The sequence below is a fragment of the Phocoena phocoena genome, chromosome 2 (genome assembly GCF_963924675.1).
Source record: "Phocoena phocoena chromosome 2, mPhoPho1.1, whole genome shotgun sequence".
Lineage (NCBI taxonomy): Eukaryota > Metazoa > Chordata > Mammalia > Artiodactyla > Phocoenidae > Phocoena > Phocoena phocoena.
In genome coordinates, this window is record NC_089220.1 from 105,009,128 (window position 1) to 105,031,547 (window position 22,420).

Below are 22,420 nucleotides of genomic sequence, written 5' to 3' on the forward strand. Positions count from 1 at the left end.
ACATCAAATGAGCAATACATTTTGGTTTTGATGACTCTTTTATACATGAGTTACATTTCACACACACAGATTTTTTAAGATAAAATTTTTAAAAGACAATTTACCTCTATAATAAGTACTTTTTATCAGGTTATTCTCACATTCATTAAAGCAACTAAATCTAAAGTTGGAGACAGTTTTAATTGGTAAGGTCTGACTGAAACATTTAACAAAAAGTAAAGCAGAAACAAACTGTAACGTATTTTTATTAGTTACTTTAAAAATCAATAACTTGTTTAACCCAATTCAAGATAACACAGAAAAACGAAACCACCTAAATAATTACCACCTAAACAATTACCTGCTTGGGTAAAGTTAGGTTGTGGGTGCTCTCACTATAACCAATAGCCGTGAAGAGCTTATCTTTTTCCTCTGGTGTCATAAGGTCATCAATAGCTACAAAAAGATAACATTTTAAGAAATCAATCGCTTCAGTCTTACAGATACAATAAAAAACATCAAACCAAACTAACGAGTGGCCTAAAATCAATAGACACAAATGCTAAAGCAAAAACAGCAAAGTAATTTCCTCTAATATACTACTTTGACTTGTTAAACATCATGTATTTGCTTATTTAGGTGAAGAAAATGCAAAGAGACACCATTAAGGGAATTCAAATGTCACATAACAATTTTATAATTCCCTAAGTATTTTAAAAATTAAGTGAAACATCTAATTAAATATCCATGTAAAAAAGTAACAATAAGGAATGCTACCTGTGAGATTTCTGAATTTCAAGTTTTAAAATTTCACACAAATAACTTTTCTCAAAAATTCAAAGTTTTATTTTAGTTAAATAAACATGGGAATGTTCCATCCTGATGTATTTGTTTATATGTTTACTATACTAAGCTACTTTTATTTCAAAAATATTATGAAATAAAATTCAACTAACTGGCTAAAACATAATTTATATATTTTTTCCTTATCAGTGTACAATAAACTATCTGACTTGGAACTTACTTTCAGGAATCAAAGATTCTTCATCTTTTTTCTTAGATTCCTTCTTACCCCAAAACCCACTAAACCAGCCTGCACGTTTCTCGCCTCTGTCAGTAGACTTTTTCCTTAATTTTTGCCCAGATCGAATCACCTAAAAAATTAAAATTAAAAAATTTAATTAAAGAATAAATGCCCTCTTCATTTTCAGGTGTAGCCAGGTAAGAACAATGGTTAATTTTTTAACACTAAATTAAGGTAAAAGCAGTCAATAAAGCTAGTTCCTTCTGAAACGATTCTCAACATTATTTGGTTAATAGTCTATTAATTTATATACTTGTCACACCTACTGATAGCTTTCTGACGAAGTTGCATTTTGTGAGTAAGTTAAGGTTTCAAGTAAAATTCTTCTGAGCAATGTGTCTTCCAAATTTACAAGGTAAGGAGCTACTATGACAGCAGATTTTTAAAATGAAAAGTTCCCTAAAAGGAAGACACTTCCACACTCAAAAATAAAATTTAACCATCCTATTTCATAATTCACATACACTGTTGACTTGCTAACTATGAACATGTTTGGGGGACAGAATATAAATAAAATTAGAAAGTCCTCAAATCTCATTTCATCCTGTTTCTCAACAAATCCTGGCTTGATTATCTGCTGCTTCTTGTCTTTACCCACTTTTCAGTAAAATACAGACGAATAGCTCAAAAGTGGAAAAAAAAAAGGATGAAAAGAATATAGGGCTTAAATAATTTAGACTCTATCTTCTCATTTCCTGAATAAGTAAATAATTTTCCCACTTTAACTTTAAAATATTTTAAATTGGTAGTAAATTGGTAACATACTGCAAGCTTCTGTGTGTACCAAAAAGTGAAATAATCCAAAAGACAAGTTAAAGAGCTGAATTCTATAGTAAAGAGAATAAGTTTGATTAACAACTCAGTTTAAACTAAGTAAGTTATCTTTAACATGTAGACATTAAACAAATAATAGGGGAATAGGTCTATATCTGCCCACAAAATCATTGATGGTCCCAGTTATATCTCAGCTCTAACTTTTGCCAAGCTTAATCTATTTTCAGCAGTCAGAAATGTAATGGGTAAAAAAATATATAGCTGATTCGTTTATATTTTATATGAAATAATATTTAACTTCTTTATTCTCCTAGCATAGAAGATTAGTATGCGTTTTTATTTTTCACAGTAAAATATATCTATGAGACCATAAATTTTTAAATGTGTATAAAATTTAATATGAAGAGGTATGCAAAACCCTTTCACTTTTTCCTAAATACCACCTTTGTTGCCTTCACTTCCCTTCCCTGTCCAGTTAAGAGGCCAAGGTAAATAACTTCATCCAATCCTCTGCCTACATTTTAAACTCTCTGGCCCTGCAGATTTTCCACTATAATGAAAAAACATCAATCTTGGATGAATCTAATTGCCTTCTCTTCATCTACATCCCATCCTTCTTTAGCCACAGCATCCAATAATTTATCTTCTTCCTTCAATTTTGAAGCAACTGATAAGTAGTATTAAGAACACCCAATTAAACTGAAGCAACTTAATTTAGGGAGGATTAGAATTATTTGTTTCTTCTGGCAAAATGTTTCTCTAATTCGTAGGAACAAATCCACAGTAGCAGCAAATACCTTTTAAAATATTCACACTCTCTGCCCCACCTTGGGGAATTTGTCCTTAAGAAAATAAGAGACGTTTGAGAAAATGTAAAGACAAGGTTCCTCATTGTAGTGTAATTTATAATCATGTATAACCAGTGGGAAATAGTAAGCAAATTCTGGTATACGAACAGAACTGAATACTAGTCAGTTATTTAAAATTATGTTGCATAAACAATTCTATGGAATACTATATAAAACGGAACACTTATTTTTTAAAGAAAGAAAAGCAACTTACAAAACCTTTTCTTGACTCCACAATCCCCACGAGTTGCCACTCCCTTTATCTTGCTTTCCACTTACAGTGAAGTATCATGACTGCCTGTACTTAGTCTCTCCAATTCCTCATCTTCCACTCCCTCTCATTCCTATCAAATTTCTACCCATACTATTCTATAAAACTTGCTCTTTCTTTACGGCTAAATCCAATGATGAACTTTCAGTTCCATGATGGCCTAAGCCCTCTACAACACATCCTTCATTGCTTATTACAACAAAAAATTCTGGACAAAACATAAAAAGCATCTACCACAGACTCTGAAAAGTTAGCAAAGTAGGCAGATGGTGGAGGGAAGTCAACACTTGGAGAAGTGACCTTCTCAATGGTGAGTTTCCTCACTTTTTTTTTTCACATGTTGTACTCATCCCCCACCTGCCCCCAAAATTCTCCCTCCTGATGTTCTTACCTTTGGACAGTCCCCTTCCTTTGAGTGTGGGCATGACCTGTGACTCATTTCTAACAAATAGAATACAGCAAGGGTGATGAGATGTACATAATTATGTGCAAAGCATTGTGCCAGGCACATAACAGTCTAAGTGGTTTATATGGTTTATCAGGTACTCCACACAATAACCCTATGATGTAGGTACTGTGAATTAATATAGTCTTACAAATGAGGAAACTGAGGCACTGGCAGGTTAAATAGTCAACCCAAGGTCAAACAAGTAGTGGATAGCAAAGCTGGGATTAGAATCCAGACCATCTGACTCCCAAGTCTACACTCTTAACTATTATGCTAGTACAACAAGCACTCAATGAGCATTTACTAAGTATATGAATGAACCAAGTGCATACGCTTTAATCCCATTTAAAAAAATGAGTATGTGTATAAAGATCTATGACTATAAAAAAGACTGGAAGAATACACAAAAAGGTATTAGCAGTAGTTATCTTTAGTGTGTGAGATAAAGGGTATTTCTATTTTCTTTTTTTGTGGATCTTTATTTTCTAACTTTTCTACAATGAGTTTATTGCACTTATAATTTATTTTTTCATTTACCAAAAGTCATGTTACAGAATAATAGAAATGACATGGAACAATGAGGACAAGGTACCAAGTGGGATAAGTCAGCAATTACAAAACACTACAAACAGACTGAGTCCAATTTTAGAAAAAAAGAAAGGAAGAGAAGAGGGACAGAGGAGGGAAGGAGGGAAAAAAAGAAAATGGGTTAAAGAAAGGAGGAAGGAAGGGAGGGAAGAGAAAATAAAGGGAAAGAAATGGGGGATACAAAAGCATAAATAACTAGGTACATATGCATGAGAGAAAAACTAGAAGCCTACATATCAAAATGTTAACACCAGCATTCTGTGTTAGTAGGATTATGGATGACTTTTACTTACTTTCTTTTGGGGGGTTAGCAAATTTTTAGTTATAAAATTAGAAATTTTGCCCCTTCATATCAGTGGGGTTTTTTCCTCCAATATTCCAATTAATTTTCTCCTGAGACTAAATTAAGACATGAAAACTCAACCTTTATTCTCACGTGAGTAAATCTAAACAACTTCCTATGAAACTTAAATTTCTTGATCCCAGGTTTAAAGGAGTAGTATTAACATGTTTAAAACATAAAATCAGCTAATAAAAATGATTGACATATATACACTGCCATGGGTGAAATAGATAGATAGTGGGAATCTGTTGTATAGCACAGGGAGCTTGGCTCAGTGCTCTGTGGTGACCTAGATGGGTGGGATGGGGAGATAGGAGGGAGGTCCAAGAGGGAGGGGATGTATGTATACATATAGCTGATTCACTTCGTTGTACAGGAGAAACTAACCCAATACTGTAAAGCAAATATACTCCAGTTTAAAAAAAAAATTATCATGAAGAAAAAAAAAGAAAAAAAGATTACCTCAACTTGTGCTTGTTGCCTTGCTAAAATTATGTTAAAAACATCTAGTGGCCTCTCCAAATCCTAAAAAACAAAGAGACACTTGTAAACAAAGAAAATGGTCATTAGATTAAAAACATTTTTTTCTTCTATGATTTCTAGGATTATTCTAGTCCGTGAACAAACAGCATTTGTGATCTATTGAAAGTATAATATATATAAATTTGAACGTACACTTGGCTTTTACATTTTTACGTTTTTGCAATGTGAGAAACAATTTTCCAAGAAAGTAAATGCTTGTTAAATACAATATGAAAATAAGAATTTTAATGAGACCACTATAATACAGAGATAGCCATACATGCAAGTGGAAACAAAAATATTTAGGAGGGGGACCTGTTTTAGGTATTAGCATTATGGTTGTTACTTCTGACTCCCCCTTTTCTGTGTTATTTCACAATCATCATACCAAAGGCACCTTAATAAAACACAAAATTTAAGAATGTAAAATTCTTCAAATCAAGTACACTAAAGCAGAAACAAACTTGGGGAATTTATGTAAGAGGAATCTAACATGTAGTGGGTGAGCTGTGTGTCACATGCTCTATGTGTTATTTCATGCAATTCTCACAACTCTGTAAGACAGATACTGTTTCCATTTTATACATGAGTATACCAGATCTAAGATACTGAGAAACTTGATGCTTTTTCTAATATATAATATTAGTGATTGTTATATATTTCAGAATAACAATTCGATTAACTCTTTATGTTATGAATTTGTAGCAAAAACAGTGATATAATCAAGATCAGATGATATTAAGCAAATTATGTGTTCTTCTATATTTCAGAAGGGGGTAAATAAGACTATCTTGAGGATAAGAACTAATTTTTACAAATAATACTTTGAACTCTTAAAAAAAAAGCCACTAACAAAACTAACAATACACATCTAGCCAATATTAAACACATATGTGAACAGCTCTGATATTGATTTTCTAAACATTATTATAAAAACCAAACACATTTCTCCAAATAGTTTACAAGTACCCTGATATTAGGAAGCTTTTTTTCGAAGGAAATAACAGGGGAAAAAATACTCTGCATTTTCCATACAATTCTCTCAAAAAGAGCTCAGTTCTGCTCTTTCTAAAATTATATTTAAATTTAAGTTAAATTAAATTAACATTAAAGGATGATTTAACAAATAATAGCTCTCACCAATATATGCAAGATATACCTGAATTTGTTTCTGTATTTCTTCTGGGACTTTAGTCTGGGTTAGCTTATTTTTGTAGGCACTTTTATAACTCTTGAGCAATTGCCTGTGTTTTTTTATGTTACTCCATGACCACATCCGTGTATACCTTCTTATGTGAACTTCAAGAACAGAATCAATTGCATATTTCCACCTGCAAATCAAATTTTGTTAATGCACATTTGAATATGAAGGTTTAAGAAACAGCAGGAAAATAGCTTTGACGTTTTAGAGCTACACTGTTACTCTTTTTGTTCTTATTAACTGTATTCCTATAAAAGCTCAGAGATAACATTTCTATTCCCCAGTACTTCAATTCTCTGACTTAAATAGATTATGAATGGAACAAACCACTCCAGGAAGAGGATATGCCAAAGCAAAATCATAAAGACACAAAATGACATGTTGTGTGAAATTAACAGTATCCCAATATGGTTGCCACACTGGAGTTCATATCCATTACTGAAGGGCAATAAGATCAAAAAAAAGTTGAAAGTCTTGAATACTGAGTTAAGAATTTGGGAATAATCTACGAGCAGGAGTACAAGAGAATGTGTTTATTTAAAAAAAAGAGTAACGAGGACATAATATAAAAGATATCCCTCTCATGTCTCTAAAAAAGTAAGTGGCTTCATTACATGGCTTTAAAGGTCTCTTAGCTCTGAGAGTCCCTAACTATATGATTACATGGTTCTCATAAAATATTTTTTTTTAAAATTCTAACTTACCATTGTCGACCATTGGTATGAAGTGGTAAATAAGGCTTATATTTCCTGTAAGGAGCATTTCTAACCATATAATCCACTGATTCCAAAAGGTCAATCATACTTAAGTACTATTAAAACAAAAACCAAGTTAACGTTTGTTACATCACACACATGAATAAACACCAAATTCTGTTATATTTTCAGTATAGTGAGACTTCAAACTCTCTGAACAATGAATATCATAGTTGTCTGGTAATTCAATAATATATTTCATCAGATTTAAGACAACGATTATAAGTTGTAAGATAATTTTAAGTTCTACTACAAAAGAAAACAGTACTGCCAATTAAACTGTCATACCACCAATAATAATATACATCCTATTTTCAAATATATTAAAGTGTGAAATAAATGTAAATCTTAGAACCAATGAAATATGGTATCTGTAACTACTAACGTGAAACATGCCGATTCCTAAAACTACATATTTTCCTCTGGACCATCATTTCAAGCAGTGGTTATCTATAAGCTGAATTTCAAATTGCTCCAGAAAATTATCGCGTAACTAAAGCAAGATAAAGCTATTTAACCACCCATCTTAACCACCAATACAACTCTGTGTGTATCTGGTAAACAGCTCAAATGGAGGGAAACACACACACACACACACAACTATAGGCAAAATAAAGAAGGGAAGTCCAGCTTCTTCTCCATTTTTTCTTAATGCAAGTCTACCTAAGAGTTACCACACGGCTATTCAGTACTTAACATGCGGATAGTCTGAACTTAAATGTATTTGTAAGTATAAAATAAACCCCAGATTTTGAAGACTTAAGAAAAAAATATAAAATATTGTAACAATTTTTAATTTTGATTACATGTTGAAATGATATTTTGGGTATGTTAAATAAAATGTTATTCATTTTAGTAATTGTTTTCCTCTTTTCTTTATCTTGCTAATGCAGCTACTAGAAAATTTTAAATTACCCATATGACTTGCATTATATTTGTACTGGACTGCACAGGGCTAAAAGCTCAATTAGCTAAATCTCCCATCCTCCTTTCACTTCCAGTTCTCCAGATGTCTTATCCAAACTCATTAGGTACATAACCAAACTTGAGAAACAAGTGAAGGAAAAGAAGCTTGCCAACATAGCTATTCTAAAAATTAAGTGAACAATATTTAATGTAAGAGTGTCTGCTATTAAAATCTGAGGAAGAAAAAAACTATTAAAACCCTCCATCAAGAATTGGGAATTAAATGGGAATCATGTCATTCACTATAATTTGGTAAGATTCTCCACCAAGAAGGGAAAAATCAGATAAAATGAAGGAAAACTATTTCTTATATATGGTATTTATTTTCTTTTAAAAATACACATATAATCTATTTTTAGGAGATATATCAAATCTCAACATAACAAACCAAAAGAACCACCAGAGCATTGGAGAAGGAATAATCACGGAGGACAAAAGCCATTGAAATTCAAGGTTAATCAAAGCTATAAATACCCAAATGAATCTTACCTGAGGTTTGGTCAATTCAATGGCAATATTTTGTACTTCTATGTTCCAATCAAGTTTAGGTGTTTTGAGCTCTGTTTCTGCATAAGGATTCATGTAGAGTTTTGCAGAGGCTGATATTGGCTGGAAAACTTATATAACATGGGAAGACGTAAGATATGTTTACATGCCCTTACATATGAGCAACTGTAAATACTTATGAGAACACTGTTACTTTGAAAGTAAAGAAAAATGATCAAAAATATGTAAAAAAATCACTACCAAAAACTATTTAAGCATCTACTTATCTGCGTAACACAAACTGTCAAACTCAATGTAAAAGAGGAAACTGGCGCTTTATGCTTCTAAGTAAGAAATGTACAAAATATAGACAATCTAATCTTGGTTATTCACAGTCTGTGTAAAATTATATTTCCCTTCCTTGCTACAAGACATTTAATGATTTTAGTATTCATTAAAAATAATAATACAGGGGGAGGGATAAATTGGGAGATTGGGACTGACATATACACACTACTATATATAAAACAGATCACTAATAAGAACCTACTGTATAGCACAGGGAACTCTACTCAATACTCTGTAATGGCCTATATGGGAAAAGAATCTAAAAAAGAGTGGATATCTGTATATGTATAGCTGATTCACTTTGCTGTACACCTAAAACTAACACAACATTGTAAATCAACTACATTCCAATAAAAATTTAAAAAATAATTATAAAGTATTGCCTGACATGGCCCCCCCAAAAAAATACTAATACAAGGTAGGAAACAAAATTTGATTACTTTCCATATTATTTAATCATAGTCAGAATTTAGGAACAGAATCATGAATGAAATTCATACTACCCAGAAAAAAACTGCCCACTACTTTCTAATTTTCAAAATGATCATTACATATATAATCTTAGACTCAACTAAAGGCAATATTTTTGAAGTTGAGAAGTAGTATGAAAAAGAATATTAGGGAAGATGACAGAGCAAAGTAATGTAATAAATTTTAATTGCAAATAGTATTAAAATCATATAAATTGTGGTATCTTAGAGTAGTTACAATTTGCATAAGACTGTATAAAAATTTTAACTTATTTAGAGGTTATTTATAAATGAAACATGTCTCAGAAAAAAGTTGTAGATTTTTCTGAGTAAGTTCTTTCATGAGTGAAACTAAATGCTCTCACAAACTAACAGTATCCAAAAACTCTGTCATCGTTTAATAGAGAGGTTTGTGGACATAAAGAGAAAGTGCCAGCCAGCTCTCATATAAAGGCAATTAGCTATAAAAGAATAAGAAGAAAACAACAGTGAATGAGAGTAGTATGGAGTATAGAAGAACATTGGCATGAAAGCTGAGAACAAGCATCAAGAGGTACACTAAACAAAAACAAAAGAATAGCATCTTTAGAACAAAACTGAAATGGAGAAAATGAATGGGATAAATACAGAGGCAGCTTTCCTAGAGATCTATTTAAAAATACGTAAAGGTGAGGCTTCCAAGAGATAGAAAAGCTTACTGAAAAAAGATCTCTGGAGAAATATGAATCAAAACAACAATGAGGTACCCCCTCACACCTGTCAGAATGGATACCATCAAAAAGTCTGCAAATAGCAAATGCTGGAGAGGATGTGAAGAAAGGGGAACCCTTGTGCACTGTCAGTGGGAAATGTAAATTGGTGCAGCCACCATGGAAAACAATATGAAGGTTCCTCAAAAAAACAAAAATAGAACTACCATATGACCCAGCAATTCCACTTTTGGGTATATATCCTGAAAAAATAAAAACACTAATTTGAAAAGATACATGCACCCCAATGTTAACAGCAGCACTATTTACAATAGCCAAGACATGGAAGCAACCCAAGTGCCCATCAACAGATGAATGGATTAAGATGTGGTATATATATACAATGGAATATTACTCAGCCATAAAAAAGAATCAAATACTGCCATTTACAGCAATGTGGATGAACCTAGAGAATATTATGCTTAGTAAAATAAGAGAAAGACAAATATATGATATCACTTATATGTGTAATCTAAAAAATAATACAAATGAATGTATATGCAAAAGAGAAACAACTCACAGATGTAGAAAACAAACTTGTGATTACCAAAGAGGACAGGGAAGGAGAAGGGACAAATTAGGGTTATGGGATTAACAGATACAAACTGCTATACATAAAATAGATAAGCAATAAGGATTTACTGTATAGCACAGGGAATTATACCCACTATCTTATAATAATCCATAATGGAGTATAATCTGTAAAAATACAGAATCGCTATGCTGTACACCTGAAACTAACATAATATTGTAAATCAACTATACTTCATTAAAAAAAAAAATCTCTGGAGTAGTCAGTCTGTCTTAACACTGCAATAGTGACATGCTCAGATCCTGAATATCAAGATCTCAGAGATTTCGTTATTAAACAAAGAAAAGAAAACCTAATTTCTAAAACAAAGTAGACAATAACAAGGTAGGAAGAAAACGTGGAGGTCAAGGGGGTTAACTGTTGGAAGTGAACTACAGCCACAGTGCCCTTCGCACTCTCCAGTGGTGTGTTATAATCTATTTCTAAATACTAAATTATATACCAAATATGCTGTATCATAAAACTAACATAAAAAATTAATACTTTCTCTTTGTCAAAATAACTTTATCAGAAAAAGTAGTTTAAAATAAAGTATTTAATTCCATGCTTCTTATAACATGAAATAAACTTTTACCATTACTTACTGTATTGATGGTTTGGGGGTATACTGTTACTTGTAAGAATTTCACTTTTCAGCTGACCCTAAACAAAAAATTTGAATTATAAGAGAATGAAAAAGAAAATGCATACATATTGAGATACACACACACACACACACACACACAAATTTGGTCCTAAATATCTTTATTCCCATCTTCGCAATTATTAGTCCATAAGAAAAACACACTGAGCCCTATTTACAGATATATTTCTTTAGAATATTACTTTAGTAGATAACTTTTATAAATTCTAAATATCTGGAAACAAGATTTTAAGACTGTTCCCCTTTGACTTAAAATGTGTATATGTGTACATACATATATACACATATATATATACATACACACACACACACATTCATGAATTAGAATCTCAAACACTTTCTAGACAAAGGCAAATTAACCTAATGTTACAATATCTTTCTGAGAAATAAAAGATAGAATCTTGGAATTAATTCAATTCAGAAAATTCAACTGTTCTTCTCTAAGTAAATAAACATGACTAAGATGGCTTAGCACGCTTAGTTTTGAAGCAATCGTGCACTATTCAAGAGTGCATCATCACAAATGCTTAAAACATTTGCTAAGAACATGTGTTTTAGATCTGAAAGGTATCACCTTTCTTTACAATACTCTTCAAGTAATCATTCTCATATGAAACTCCACAATGCAACCAGCATGCCATCAAAATGAAAGTGTAAAAAACCATAAACACAGTTTTAACGTGATAGTATAGGTTCTCATCTCACTGTCAAGCAAATGATTTCACAAAGATCTTCAAAATCAAAAGTGCTTTTTTTTAAAGATAGAGTGATTCCAAAAACTGTGTTGCACACTTCTGACTTAGTTACATACAACTTAAACAAAAGACTGATATCCTGTCCTCATTAAAGACCACTATGTAAAACAAATCTAGGGAGTGTGGTTAGCTCTTCAAGGTACGAACTGTAATTACCAAGATGTGTTCCCTTGACTCCGGGTAAGACATGATGCAGTTAACATTCCAGTAGGCACTGAGACTATCAAGCCGTATAAGCTATAGAAGAAAATGGAAAAGGTCAGGTAACTAACACACTGAAATTATGAATCAATATTAAGAGATTATTCTCATGTTCACTACCCCAAAATTCTCCAGTTGCCACTTTGAACTTTTAAAGGAAAGGAGATATTGCAAAAACGGGGGAAAATATATGTATGTTATACAGAGACTTTATTATTAATCTAGCATTTGCTAAATTGTGCTTCCAGGAACACTATTCCCAAGGAGATTCATTCATTCAGTGATCAAATATTTATTGAGAATTTAGTATTTAACAGACTGTAAATATTTCACTGAATAAGAAATACATGATTCAGGACTTCCCTGGTGGCGCAGTGGTTAAGAATCTGCCTGCCAATGCAGGGGACATGGGTTCAAGCCCTGCTCCAGGAAGATCCCACATGTTGTGGAGCAACTAAGCCTGTGTGCCACAACTGCTGAGCCTGCACTGTAGAGCCCGTGTGCCACATCTACTGAAGCCTGCGCGCCTACAGCCTGTGCTCTGCAACGAGAGACGCCACTGCAATGAGAAGCCCGTGCACCCCAAGGAAGAGTAGCCCCCGCTTGCTGCAACTAGAGAAAGCCCACGTGTAGCAACAAAGACCCAACGCAGCCAAAAATAAATAAATTTATTAAAAAAAAAAAAAAGAAAGAAAGACATGATTCCTCCAGTGGTTACAAATGGCTGTTTCAAGGGAGGGGTGAGGGGAAAGGATTCTATGATGAACAAAGGTGGGGAAAGCTACATACTAAATATTCTTCTTAAAGATTCACAATGTTTATTAGCATATTTAAAGTACTGTGAAGTCCTGGAGTTTAAAACAAAATAAAATGTACCTGTTTAACTATGTACAGCTTTCTACTTTAGTCAGTAATCTTACTTGACCAGAGAATATTTTTTCAACAAATCTGATAGTATCTTAATTACCTAATGCTCCATGAAGTACAAGTTGGGAAACATTAATTTTATTCAGTTTCTTTATATTCTAGGTGAAGAATCTAAACCTCAGAATAGGTAAGTTATTACAGAAGGTTGTCACACAGTAAGTAGCAGAGCCAAAACGGGACCCAAAACTTTTAACCCACATTCCAATGGTATATTATGCTCCATGAATACAATTTGGGAAACATTAATTTTATCCGGTTTCTTTATATTCTAGGTGAAGAATCTAAACCTCAGAATAGGTTAAGTGATTACAGAAGGTCACATAGTAAGTAGCAGAGCCAAAACTGGACCTAAAACTTTTAACTCATATTCCAATGGCATATTCTGCTCCATCAAGGTTTCTTGAAGAAAATACATTAAGTGTTTGTACTTAGGAAAATAACTGGATTAAAAAGTCTAGTCTAATACCTTGTATATAATTTTTTCTGCTTCATTTAATATGCACGGAGTCCAGTATTCATTTGCAGTCTAAAAGAAAAAAAAAGAGTTACTTTGAAATGAAGTATATGTATCAACAAAACAGTGCTCTAATAACCGTAACAAAATAACTTGGGAATAAAAAGACATTTAGCTAATGATGGCTAATGTTAGTTACCTGTTTCTTTACATATTTATATTACAAAATCAAAGGAACAGTGAAAATGGAATTGAGGAGGTTCTAATTTAACTGAGTTCATTCATTCAGAAAATAATTACTGAGCTACTCTGTGTCTGTGTGTGGAAGGAACTGGGTATGAATAAAAACAGAGAGCCAGCCTATAAACTATTGAAGAAGGTCCACATTCTTGTAAAAATTAAATAAATAAATAATTATTACGAAGTAGGAAGAAAACCAGGAGAATATGGAAATCACAGCATGACCATGTTTCTACAAAGTCAGCAATGCCAAAAGCTGCTGTGAGATAAACTAAAATAAACTTACTTAAGTGGCCAGGGCATTACCGATGAACTTGCTAAGAGCAGTTTCAGTGGAGCAGTAGAATAAGAGTATAGTGCGTAGGGAGTCATTAGGAGGTGGGGAAATAAAGATAGCAAAGGTAGAGAATTTTCTCACAAACTTAGAAAGAAGAGAAGAAGGCAATAGTTAAATGGGGCCTGGGTGCAGTGGGAGAAGGTTAAGGAGAGGCTTTTTAATTTTAATATAAAAGAGACGCTTGAATGTATTTAAATGCTCAGAAGAAGGAGGTAGGGAAGGGAGAAGAGGGAAGAAGGGTTGAAGATTTAGGAAAGAGAAGGAAATTGACAGAAATAAGGAAGAAAAGGCAAAAGGCAGGAGGGGGTGAGAGAAAAGGGGGAAAAAGGCTCCTAAGGACATGGGGGATGACGGGATCCAGATCAGAGGTGGGAAGATTATCTTAGATATAAAATTTAGTTTGTAAGTGGAAAGATGGAAAGAAGGAATGGCATAGATACAGAAAGAGTTAAGTTTGCTATTATTGTTGTTATAATAGTCAATGTAGTAGTTGAAGCAGAAACTGAGCCAGACAATGTACCAAATGCTTTACACAAACTATCTAATTTAATCATCACAAAAACACTAAAATATAGGTACTATTGTATCAATGAATGAAGGCTGGATAGAAGGAAACCAACATGATAACCAGTTCAGTAATGTGTCACAGGTGCTTTGATAAAATATAATGGGGAACATAAAAGAAGGAACGGTAACTTCTAAAAGTGAAGTAAAGAAAAAAAGAATGAGAAAGATGGTAGTATCGGAAGGAACTATTAAAACCTGAATAGAATCACCAGGCAGATTAAGGGAAAAGAATAACGCAGGCAAAGAAAACCAATATGAACAATCTGAGCAAAGATACAGAGGATCAAACAACAGCACACACTAAGGAAACTACACACCATCCTTAGAATGCCTGTTATCAGTCAATGGGAACTGTGTGACTATTTTGTATTTTTCATTTGGTCTTTTAGAATCTCAACATTAAACAGTGAGTTCACTTATGACTAATATTGCTGGTCTCGTTTTTCTGGAACAATTATCTCTCTGCCTTTCAGAACACAGATTCTGGTTTCTTTAGAAGTGTTATAGTATTATTTCTTTTTTATTGAAAGCTACTTCAAATTCATTTTGGAAACAAGCAGAGGATAAACAGTGTATTAAACACTAGCTTCCTTGACTCCCTTTCCTTTGTTTCTCCAGTACCTTTTCTTTCATTTTTCTGCTTTGATCTTCAACTGATGTATACCTCTACTTCTCTGCATGCATGTATCTTCTTAAGGCCTCCATGTAACAATGTCCTTTTTCTGTTTAATAGTCTACTTCTCTTTTTTTAGTTCGTCTTCTTTCCCTGCTAAGGCCCTCTTCATATAACTAATCAAAAGGCAAAAATGTACCCAGTATGATCTACTGCTCACTGTCCTTAACTTTAAAATATGTTTCCTACCACTTAGTTGTCCATAATAGTAAAAAAATGTCCAACCTGGATATACACACTCTATATCCTTAAAGACCTTTAAGAGGAAAACCAAACTGCATTATAAAATACTTAATCAAAATAAATTAGCTTATGTACATTTCAATATAATAAACAGATACAATGTATAAACTATTTGGAAATTATACTATGGACAATAACATGACTCTATAGAAATCTATCTTCCCCTAATTTACTAAAGATTTAAGATACAGCTTTTAATACTTTCAAAACACTTGTTCTTGATATTTTGAAATCTGTTAAATTCAGAGGTAAATCAAAATAATTACAGACTATAATAAAAGTATCACTAAAAGTTGTAAATTCCTAGAAAAGCTGTAGAAAGATTACACGTAAAAATAAAACAGCTATTTGTAGTAACAGCTGATTTTAGGAAATTCACCCTGTGACTTGAGAATAATATTTCACAGGTTCCACAGAAATTTTAAATAAGGTCACTTTACCAATAGACTAAGTTCTCCCAGTGTGACACCAAATGAAAGAGGCCGCTTTGGATCTGTTACCTATCAAAGAAAAAAAGGTGACATTAAAATATACTGATAGTGAGGGTAAATCCATTCTCCACTCTACAATAGGCAACATAGGACAATGAGTTTAAAAGTAACGCAACCAAATGGATTTGTGTAAAAGAAAGGGAAGGAAGACAGTAACATGGCTGGGATTTTCCATATTTTGTAGGCATGACACTAACATGATACTTTCCTAGTGGAACTATTTTCTTACTAGAAGTGAGAAGATTCACTCACTAGGACTAAACAGACTCTTGTCTACATAGTTTAAAAGAGACAGTCTCTTTATGTATATACCATTAAAGATGTTCTCCATAGATAAATAAAACAAGGAGTTGTAGATAAAACCATGCCACTAAATTATTTTTAAAACATTTAAGATTTTCACATTTAGAAATGTGAACTGTCTATTTAAGCCTTTAATTTCCCGGACACTTTAAAAATGGTTTGTTAGAAGATGCTTCAAGATTCTTAACATTTAAGTTCCTCAATCCCTTAACTCAAAATATGCCAATGTTAAACTTCTATTTCTCATCTTCAATACCTAATTATATTTATACACAGTGCTTAAACTGTGCCATGGTGTGTACGATGTCACTGTTTTCGACATCTCAAAGATGTCCAAAAGTCAGTGTTTTTTGGTCATGAAAGAAAATAGGGAAACTAGAGAGAGGAGAAAAATCATGTTCTAAATCATCCACCACAGACTTGAGTTTAGTCACCTAAATGCATGCTCTGGTATAGCTGCAAAGCACAAAGAGCTTTGTGCGCTTTGTTTTTAATATTAGATATATTATGATTTGTGGCAAAATGTATTTCCCTTCATTCCCATATTCATCTTTTTATACCTATGGATATCAAGCTCAAAATAACTTGCAGCTATTTCAGAAGGAACTTTAATAAAACACAACTCCTCAGCTGCTAATGCACTACCCATAAATTATTGCTATCATACAAAGAACATCTTTATAATAATCATACTTTTCCTCCCCCCATTTCTATATTTTTCACTATCCTTCTAGACACAATAATTAGGGTAATCACATTGAAAGAGGCAATAGAAGGAAGATCCCTTTGTGCTTTTAATTTTTCTCCTTTAGGTTATTTTAATATATTTTGTCACTGACACCAATTTAAATGTAATTGATATTACTTGTCCCACTCCTATGCATCTCTGTATTTCTTCATTAAAGAGAAAGAAATAATGTACCTTTTGAATTGTATTTGCTCAATAAAAAAGCTTAGTTTAAGTTTAAACTGAGATTATCATTCACCAACATGCCATTAGCTTTAAGAATAATTCTTTTACTTCCAAGATGGGGTGAGTCAATTTTATTTTCCTAAGTTTGTTTTAAACAAGGAGATTTATTATTTTGGTTTTTAGACACTATTTGTTAGCAAAATTCAGTGTAATGACTACAGAATAACCAAAACATAAAAGTCAGTGTAAGATAGAGATGGTGTATCTTGAAAAACTACAAGTGTGTCTTACTGAATATTAAGTTACAAAAGGAACTTATCAGGAAAGTAAAATAAATTCTATACATGGCAGTATGACTTTAATTCAATCCAAACTTAAAGCAAACTAAAAACAAAAAAGAAAGCAAACTCATTTTTGGAAAAGATGAAAAAGCATTTCCAATTTGTTAGGTAAATGAAAAAAATCCAAGGCTTCTCATGTATGTTTCAAACTTTAAGACAAAGCAGTGCCTATTAAGTTCAAAATATTTGTTACATTTTAACTAAAATTAATCAGTAAAATAGTTCTTAATCAACTATGTTAAACTGTTGCTTATAAGTGAAGTGTGGTTTCTAAATATTGCTACACATGTGTGTGAGTAGCTGTGGGTGTTAAAATCCAACATGGTGGAAAGTAAAGTGAATGAGACTAGCAGCCAACTGACCTGGATTTTAGTCCCCTCTCTACCAACTACCATTATAAACGATTACTTCATCACCTCTGGAAACTAATTTTTTGTTATTAATAAAAAAAATTAGTTCCTTAAAGTTATATTAGTCTAAGTCTTTAAACAAAATTCAAAATAAATGATAGAGAAAAATCTAAAAATCTCTTAAATTAGCTTTAGGAAGGAACATATGGAAGTTTTATGATATATGTACACACATTAATGCTGGATGAAAAAAGCCTAACACAAGGAAGGAGATATGGTAGTGTACTAATCAGGAAAAAAAAACTATCTTGGATTCAAAATTGCTATTTATGGGCAAATCAAGAATTAATGTCATAAAATACACACTTAATTACTAACTTAAACCAAGTAAACTAAGTTACTTACATCATCTTCATATTTAATGTGAATGTCTGTGATTTTTACTTGTACATTTTTAATTACTTGAGTTGCCAATTTTTCCAACAATGTATCCTTTTTGGCTTCTTTTGGTTTATCTATAAAAAACAGGAAAATACAAGTTCAAGACTTGAAATTCTCCAACAGAGGGCAGAGAGCAGAAGCAAGAAGAACTACAATTCTGCAGCCTGTGGAAGGAAAACCACATTCACAGAAAGACAGACAAAATGAAAAGGCAAAAGTCTTTGTACCAGATGAAGGAACAAGATAAAACCCAAGAAATGAAGTGGAGATAGGCAACCTTCCAGGACAAGAATTCAGAATAATGATAGTGAAGATGATCCAGGACCTCAGAAAAAGAATAGAGGCAAAGATCGAGAAGATGCAAGAAATGTTTAACAAAGACCTAGAAGAATTAAAGAACAGACACCTAGAAGAGTTAAAGAACAAACAATCAGAGATGAACAATATAATAACTGAAATGAAAAATACACTAGAAGGAATCAACAGCAGAATAACTGAGGCAGAAGAATGGATAAGTGACCTGGAAGACAATGGTGGAATTCACTGCCACAGAAGAGAATAAAGAAAAAAGAATGAAAAGAAATCAAGACAGCCTAAGACATCTCTGGGACAACATTAAACACAACGACATTCACACTATAGGGGTCCCAGAAGAAGAAGAGAGACAGAAAAGACTTGAGAAAATACTTTAAGACATTATAGTCAAAAACTTCCCTAACACAGGAAACGAAATAGCTACCCAAGTCCCGGAAGCACAGAGAGTCCAGGTGGGATAAACCCAAGGAGAAACAAGCTGACACACATAGTAATAAAATTGACAAAAATCAAAGAAAAATTATTGAAAGCCACAAGGGAAAAACGACAAATAACATACAAGGGAACTCTCATAAGGTTAACAGCTGATTTCTCAGCAGAAACTCTACAAGCCAGAAGGGAGTGGCATGATACATTTAAAGTGATGAAAGGGAAGAACCTACCACCCAGATTACTCTACCCAGAAAGGACCTCATTCAGATTCGACAGAGAAATCAAAAGCTTTACAGACAAGCAAAAGCTAAGAGAAATCAGCACCACCACACCAGCTCTACATATAAATATATATGCACCCAACATAGGAGCACTTCAATACATAAGGCAACTGCTAACAGCTATAAAAGAGGAAATCAACAGTAACATAGTAATAGTGGGGGACTTTAACACCTCACTTACACCAATGGACAGATCATCCAGACAGAAAATTAACCAGGAAACACAAGCTTTAAATGACACAATTGACCAGAGAGGATTACTTAATATTTATAGGACATTCCATCCAAAAACAGCAGATTACACTTTCTTCTCAAGTGCACAAGGAACATTCTCCCAGATAGCAATCTTGAGGAAAAAAAATGGAGCTGGAGGACTGAGACTCCCTGACTTCAGACTATACTACAAAGCTACAGTAATCAAGGCAATATGGTACTGGCACAAAAACAGAAATATAGATCCATGGAACAGGAGAGAAAGCCCAGAGATAATCCCACACACCTATGGTCAACTAATCTATGACAAAGGAGGCAAGGATATACAATGGAGAAAAGACAGTCTCTTCAATAAGTGGTGCTGGGAAAACTGGACAGCTACAGGTAATAGAATGAAATTAGAACACTCCATAACACCATACACAAAGTGAACTCAAAATGGATTACAGACCTAAATGTAAGACCGGACACTATAAAACCCTTAGAGGAAAACATAGGAAGAACACTCTTTGACATAAATCACAGCAAGATCTTTTTTAATCCACCTCCTAGAGTAATGGAAATAAAAACAAAAATAAACAAATGGGACCTAGTAAAACTTAAAAGCTTTTGCAAAGCAAAGCAAACTACAAACAAGACGAAAAGACAAACCTCAGAATGGGAGAAAATGTTTGCAAACAAATCAACAGACAAACGATTAATCTCCAAAATATATAAACTGCTCGAGCAGCTCAATATTAAAAAAACAAACCAAATCAAAAAATGGTCAGAAGGGCTTCCCTGGTGGCGCAGTGGTTGACAGTCCGCCTGCCGATGCAGCGTTCACGGGTTCGTGCCCCGGTTTGAGAAGATCCCACATGCCGCGGAGCAGCTAGGCCTGTGACCCATGGCTGCTGAGCCTGCACGTCCGGAGCCTGTGCTCCGCAACGGAAGAGGCCACAACAGTGAGAGGCGTGCGTATCGCAAAAACAAAACAAAACAAAAAAATGGTCAGAAGACCAATCAAAAAATGGACAGAAGACCTAAATAGACATTTCTCCAAAGAAGACATACAGATGGCCAAGAAGCACAAGAAAAGCTGCTCAACATCACTAATTATTACAGAAATGCAAATCAAAACTACAGTGAGGTATCACCTCACACCAGTTACAACAGGCAACATCAGAAAATCTACAAACAACAAATGCTGGAGAGGGTGTGGAGAAAAGGGAACCCTCTTGCACTGCTGGTAGGAATGTAAATTGATACAGCCACTATGGAGAACAACAGTATGGAGGTTCCTTTAAAAACTAAAAATAGAATTACCATATGACCCAGCAATTCCACTACTGGGCATATACCCAGAGAAAACCATAATTCAAAAAGACACATGCACCCCAATGTTCACTGCAGTACTATTTACAATAGCCAGGTCATGGAAGCAACCTAAATGCCCATCGACAGACGAATGGATAAAGAAGATGTGGTACATATATATGAGGGAATATTACTCAGCCATAAAAAGGAACAAAAGTGGGTCATTTACAGAGACATGGATGGATCTAGAGATTGTCATACAGAGTAAGTCAGAAAGAGAAAAACAAATATCATATATTAATGCATATATGTGGAACCTAGAAAAGTGGTACAGATAAACCGGTCTGCTGGGCAGAAATAGAGACACACGTGTAGAGAACAAACGTATGGACACCAAGGCGGGGAAGTGGCAGGGGGTGGTGGTGGTGTGATAAATTGGGAGATTGGGATTGACATATATACACTAATCTGTATAAAACAGATAACTAATAAGAACCTGCTGTATAAAAAATAAATAAAATAAGATTCAAAAAAAAAGAGTTGAAATTCTCACATAGTTCATAATCAATGACCAAATGATAGCTAAGGCACTACTCAATGGAAATTACAACCTATTCCAGTGTCCTTCTTTTATTTTAGATTTTAGATTTTAATATGCATTTCCAAATTAAAACTTATTTTTGAAGTTACATCGTAATCTAACATTCATTTGACCTTTGAAGACAGAAATTAAGTGGCAATGTGTATAAATAACACATGGCATAAAAACTTTTACCTACCTTTTGAGCGATCAAGACCTTTAAAAGGTTTCTTAAAATGTTTTTTGTGCTTTTTACGTTTACGTCCTTCTCAGTGGAAGCATTTTAGTGAGAAAAGGATAAAATTCAAGTTAGCAGACGAGAGGACAGAAAAGAAAACAAGAGACTTCTTCCTGACAGCAAATTTTGGTACAACTCACCTTACTTTATTCTAAACTGATCTGTTATTTCAATACAAGCAGAAATTCACAAACCTTCTTTAGTCTAGAATAACCTTTAATCTAGAAAATAACTTGGTAGGTGCAATTATACAAAAATTGTGTAAAATAGCCATACAGAATGCCCTTTATAATATTTATGACTGCTTACAGTATGAAGTTTAATGTTTCATTTCAGCATTACCAAAATATTGGAAATGTAATAATGACAGGATAAAAAGACTTTCAGAGAAAGGTTTTGATAAGTGTGTGGTAGGAACACAGGAACACAAATGAAATGAATGGGTAGGCTGCCGACAGATGACTTCCTCTGGATGATACACCTCACAAGCAGAATACTTTAATAACCTGAGGACATAAAGAATACAAAAAGGGCAAAAAAAGTACATGGACTTGTACACTGAAATTAGCTTAATAATTCCTTTAACACCTCATCCACTTTTATTTGGCACTGCCTCACTTCATGGCATTAACCCAAACCTATCTTACCCAACTTACAAATCGTTACATTCAACTGCCTATTACACATCAACTCCAGTCCACGCTCTTGGGGCAGCCTCTGTATGGTCTCCCCTGCCTCCAGTCTCCACTGTTACCTCCAACC

The 22,420-nt window shown here is 33.4% G+C and overlaps 1 protein-coding gene across 4 annotated transcripts in view; it reads right to left on the minus strand.

The window, feature by feature from the left end:
- The window catches only part of VPS13C (vacuolar protein sorting 13 homolog C), a 173,700-nt gene that overhangs the window by 118,399 nt on the left and 32,881 nt on the right, over positions 1 to 22,420 (minus strand). For 2 of the 4 annotated variants that reach the window (XM_065872277.1, XM_065872279.1), the window contains exons 7-18: positions 21,620 to 21,685; positions 18,268 to 18,377; positions 15,905 to 15,964; positions 13,417 to 13,476; positions 11,979 to 12,059; positions 11,009 to 11,066; positions 8,269 to 8,396; positions 6,763 to 6,869; positions 6,017 to 6,188; positions 4,798 to 4,860; positions 1,004 to 1,133; positions 341 to 435 (exon numbers count right to left, since the gene is read on the minus strand). In XM_065872277.1, coding sequence (XP_065728349.1) covers positions 341 to 435; positions 1,004 to 1,133; positions 4,798 to 4,860; positions 6,017 to 6,188; positions 6,763 to 6,869; positions 8,269 to 8,396; positions 11,009 to 11,066; positions 11,979 to 12,059; positions 13,417 to 13,476; positions 15,905 to 15,964; positions 18,268 to 18,377; positions 21,620 to 21,685 — 1,130 coding nt within the window. The remainder of the gene's footprint in view (positions 1 to 340; positions 436 to 1,003; positions 1,134 to 4,797; positions 4,861 to 6,016; positions 6,189 to 6,762; positions 6,870 to 8,268; positions 8,397 to 11,008; positions 11,067 to 11,978; positions 12,060 to 13,416; positions 13,477 to 15,904; positions 15,965 to 18,267; positions 18,378 to 21,619; positions 21,686 to 22,420) is intronic. The other 2 variants (XM_065872278.1, XM_065872280.1) reach the window with 1 other exon arrangement.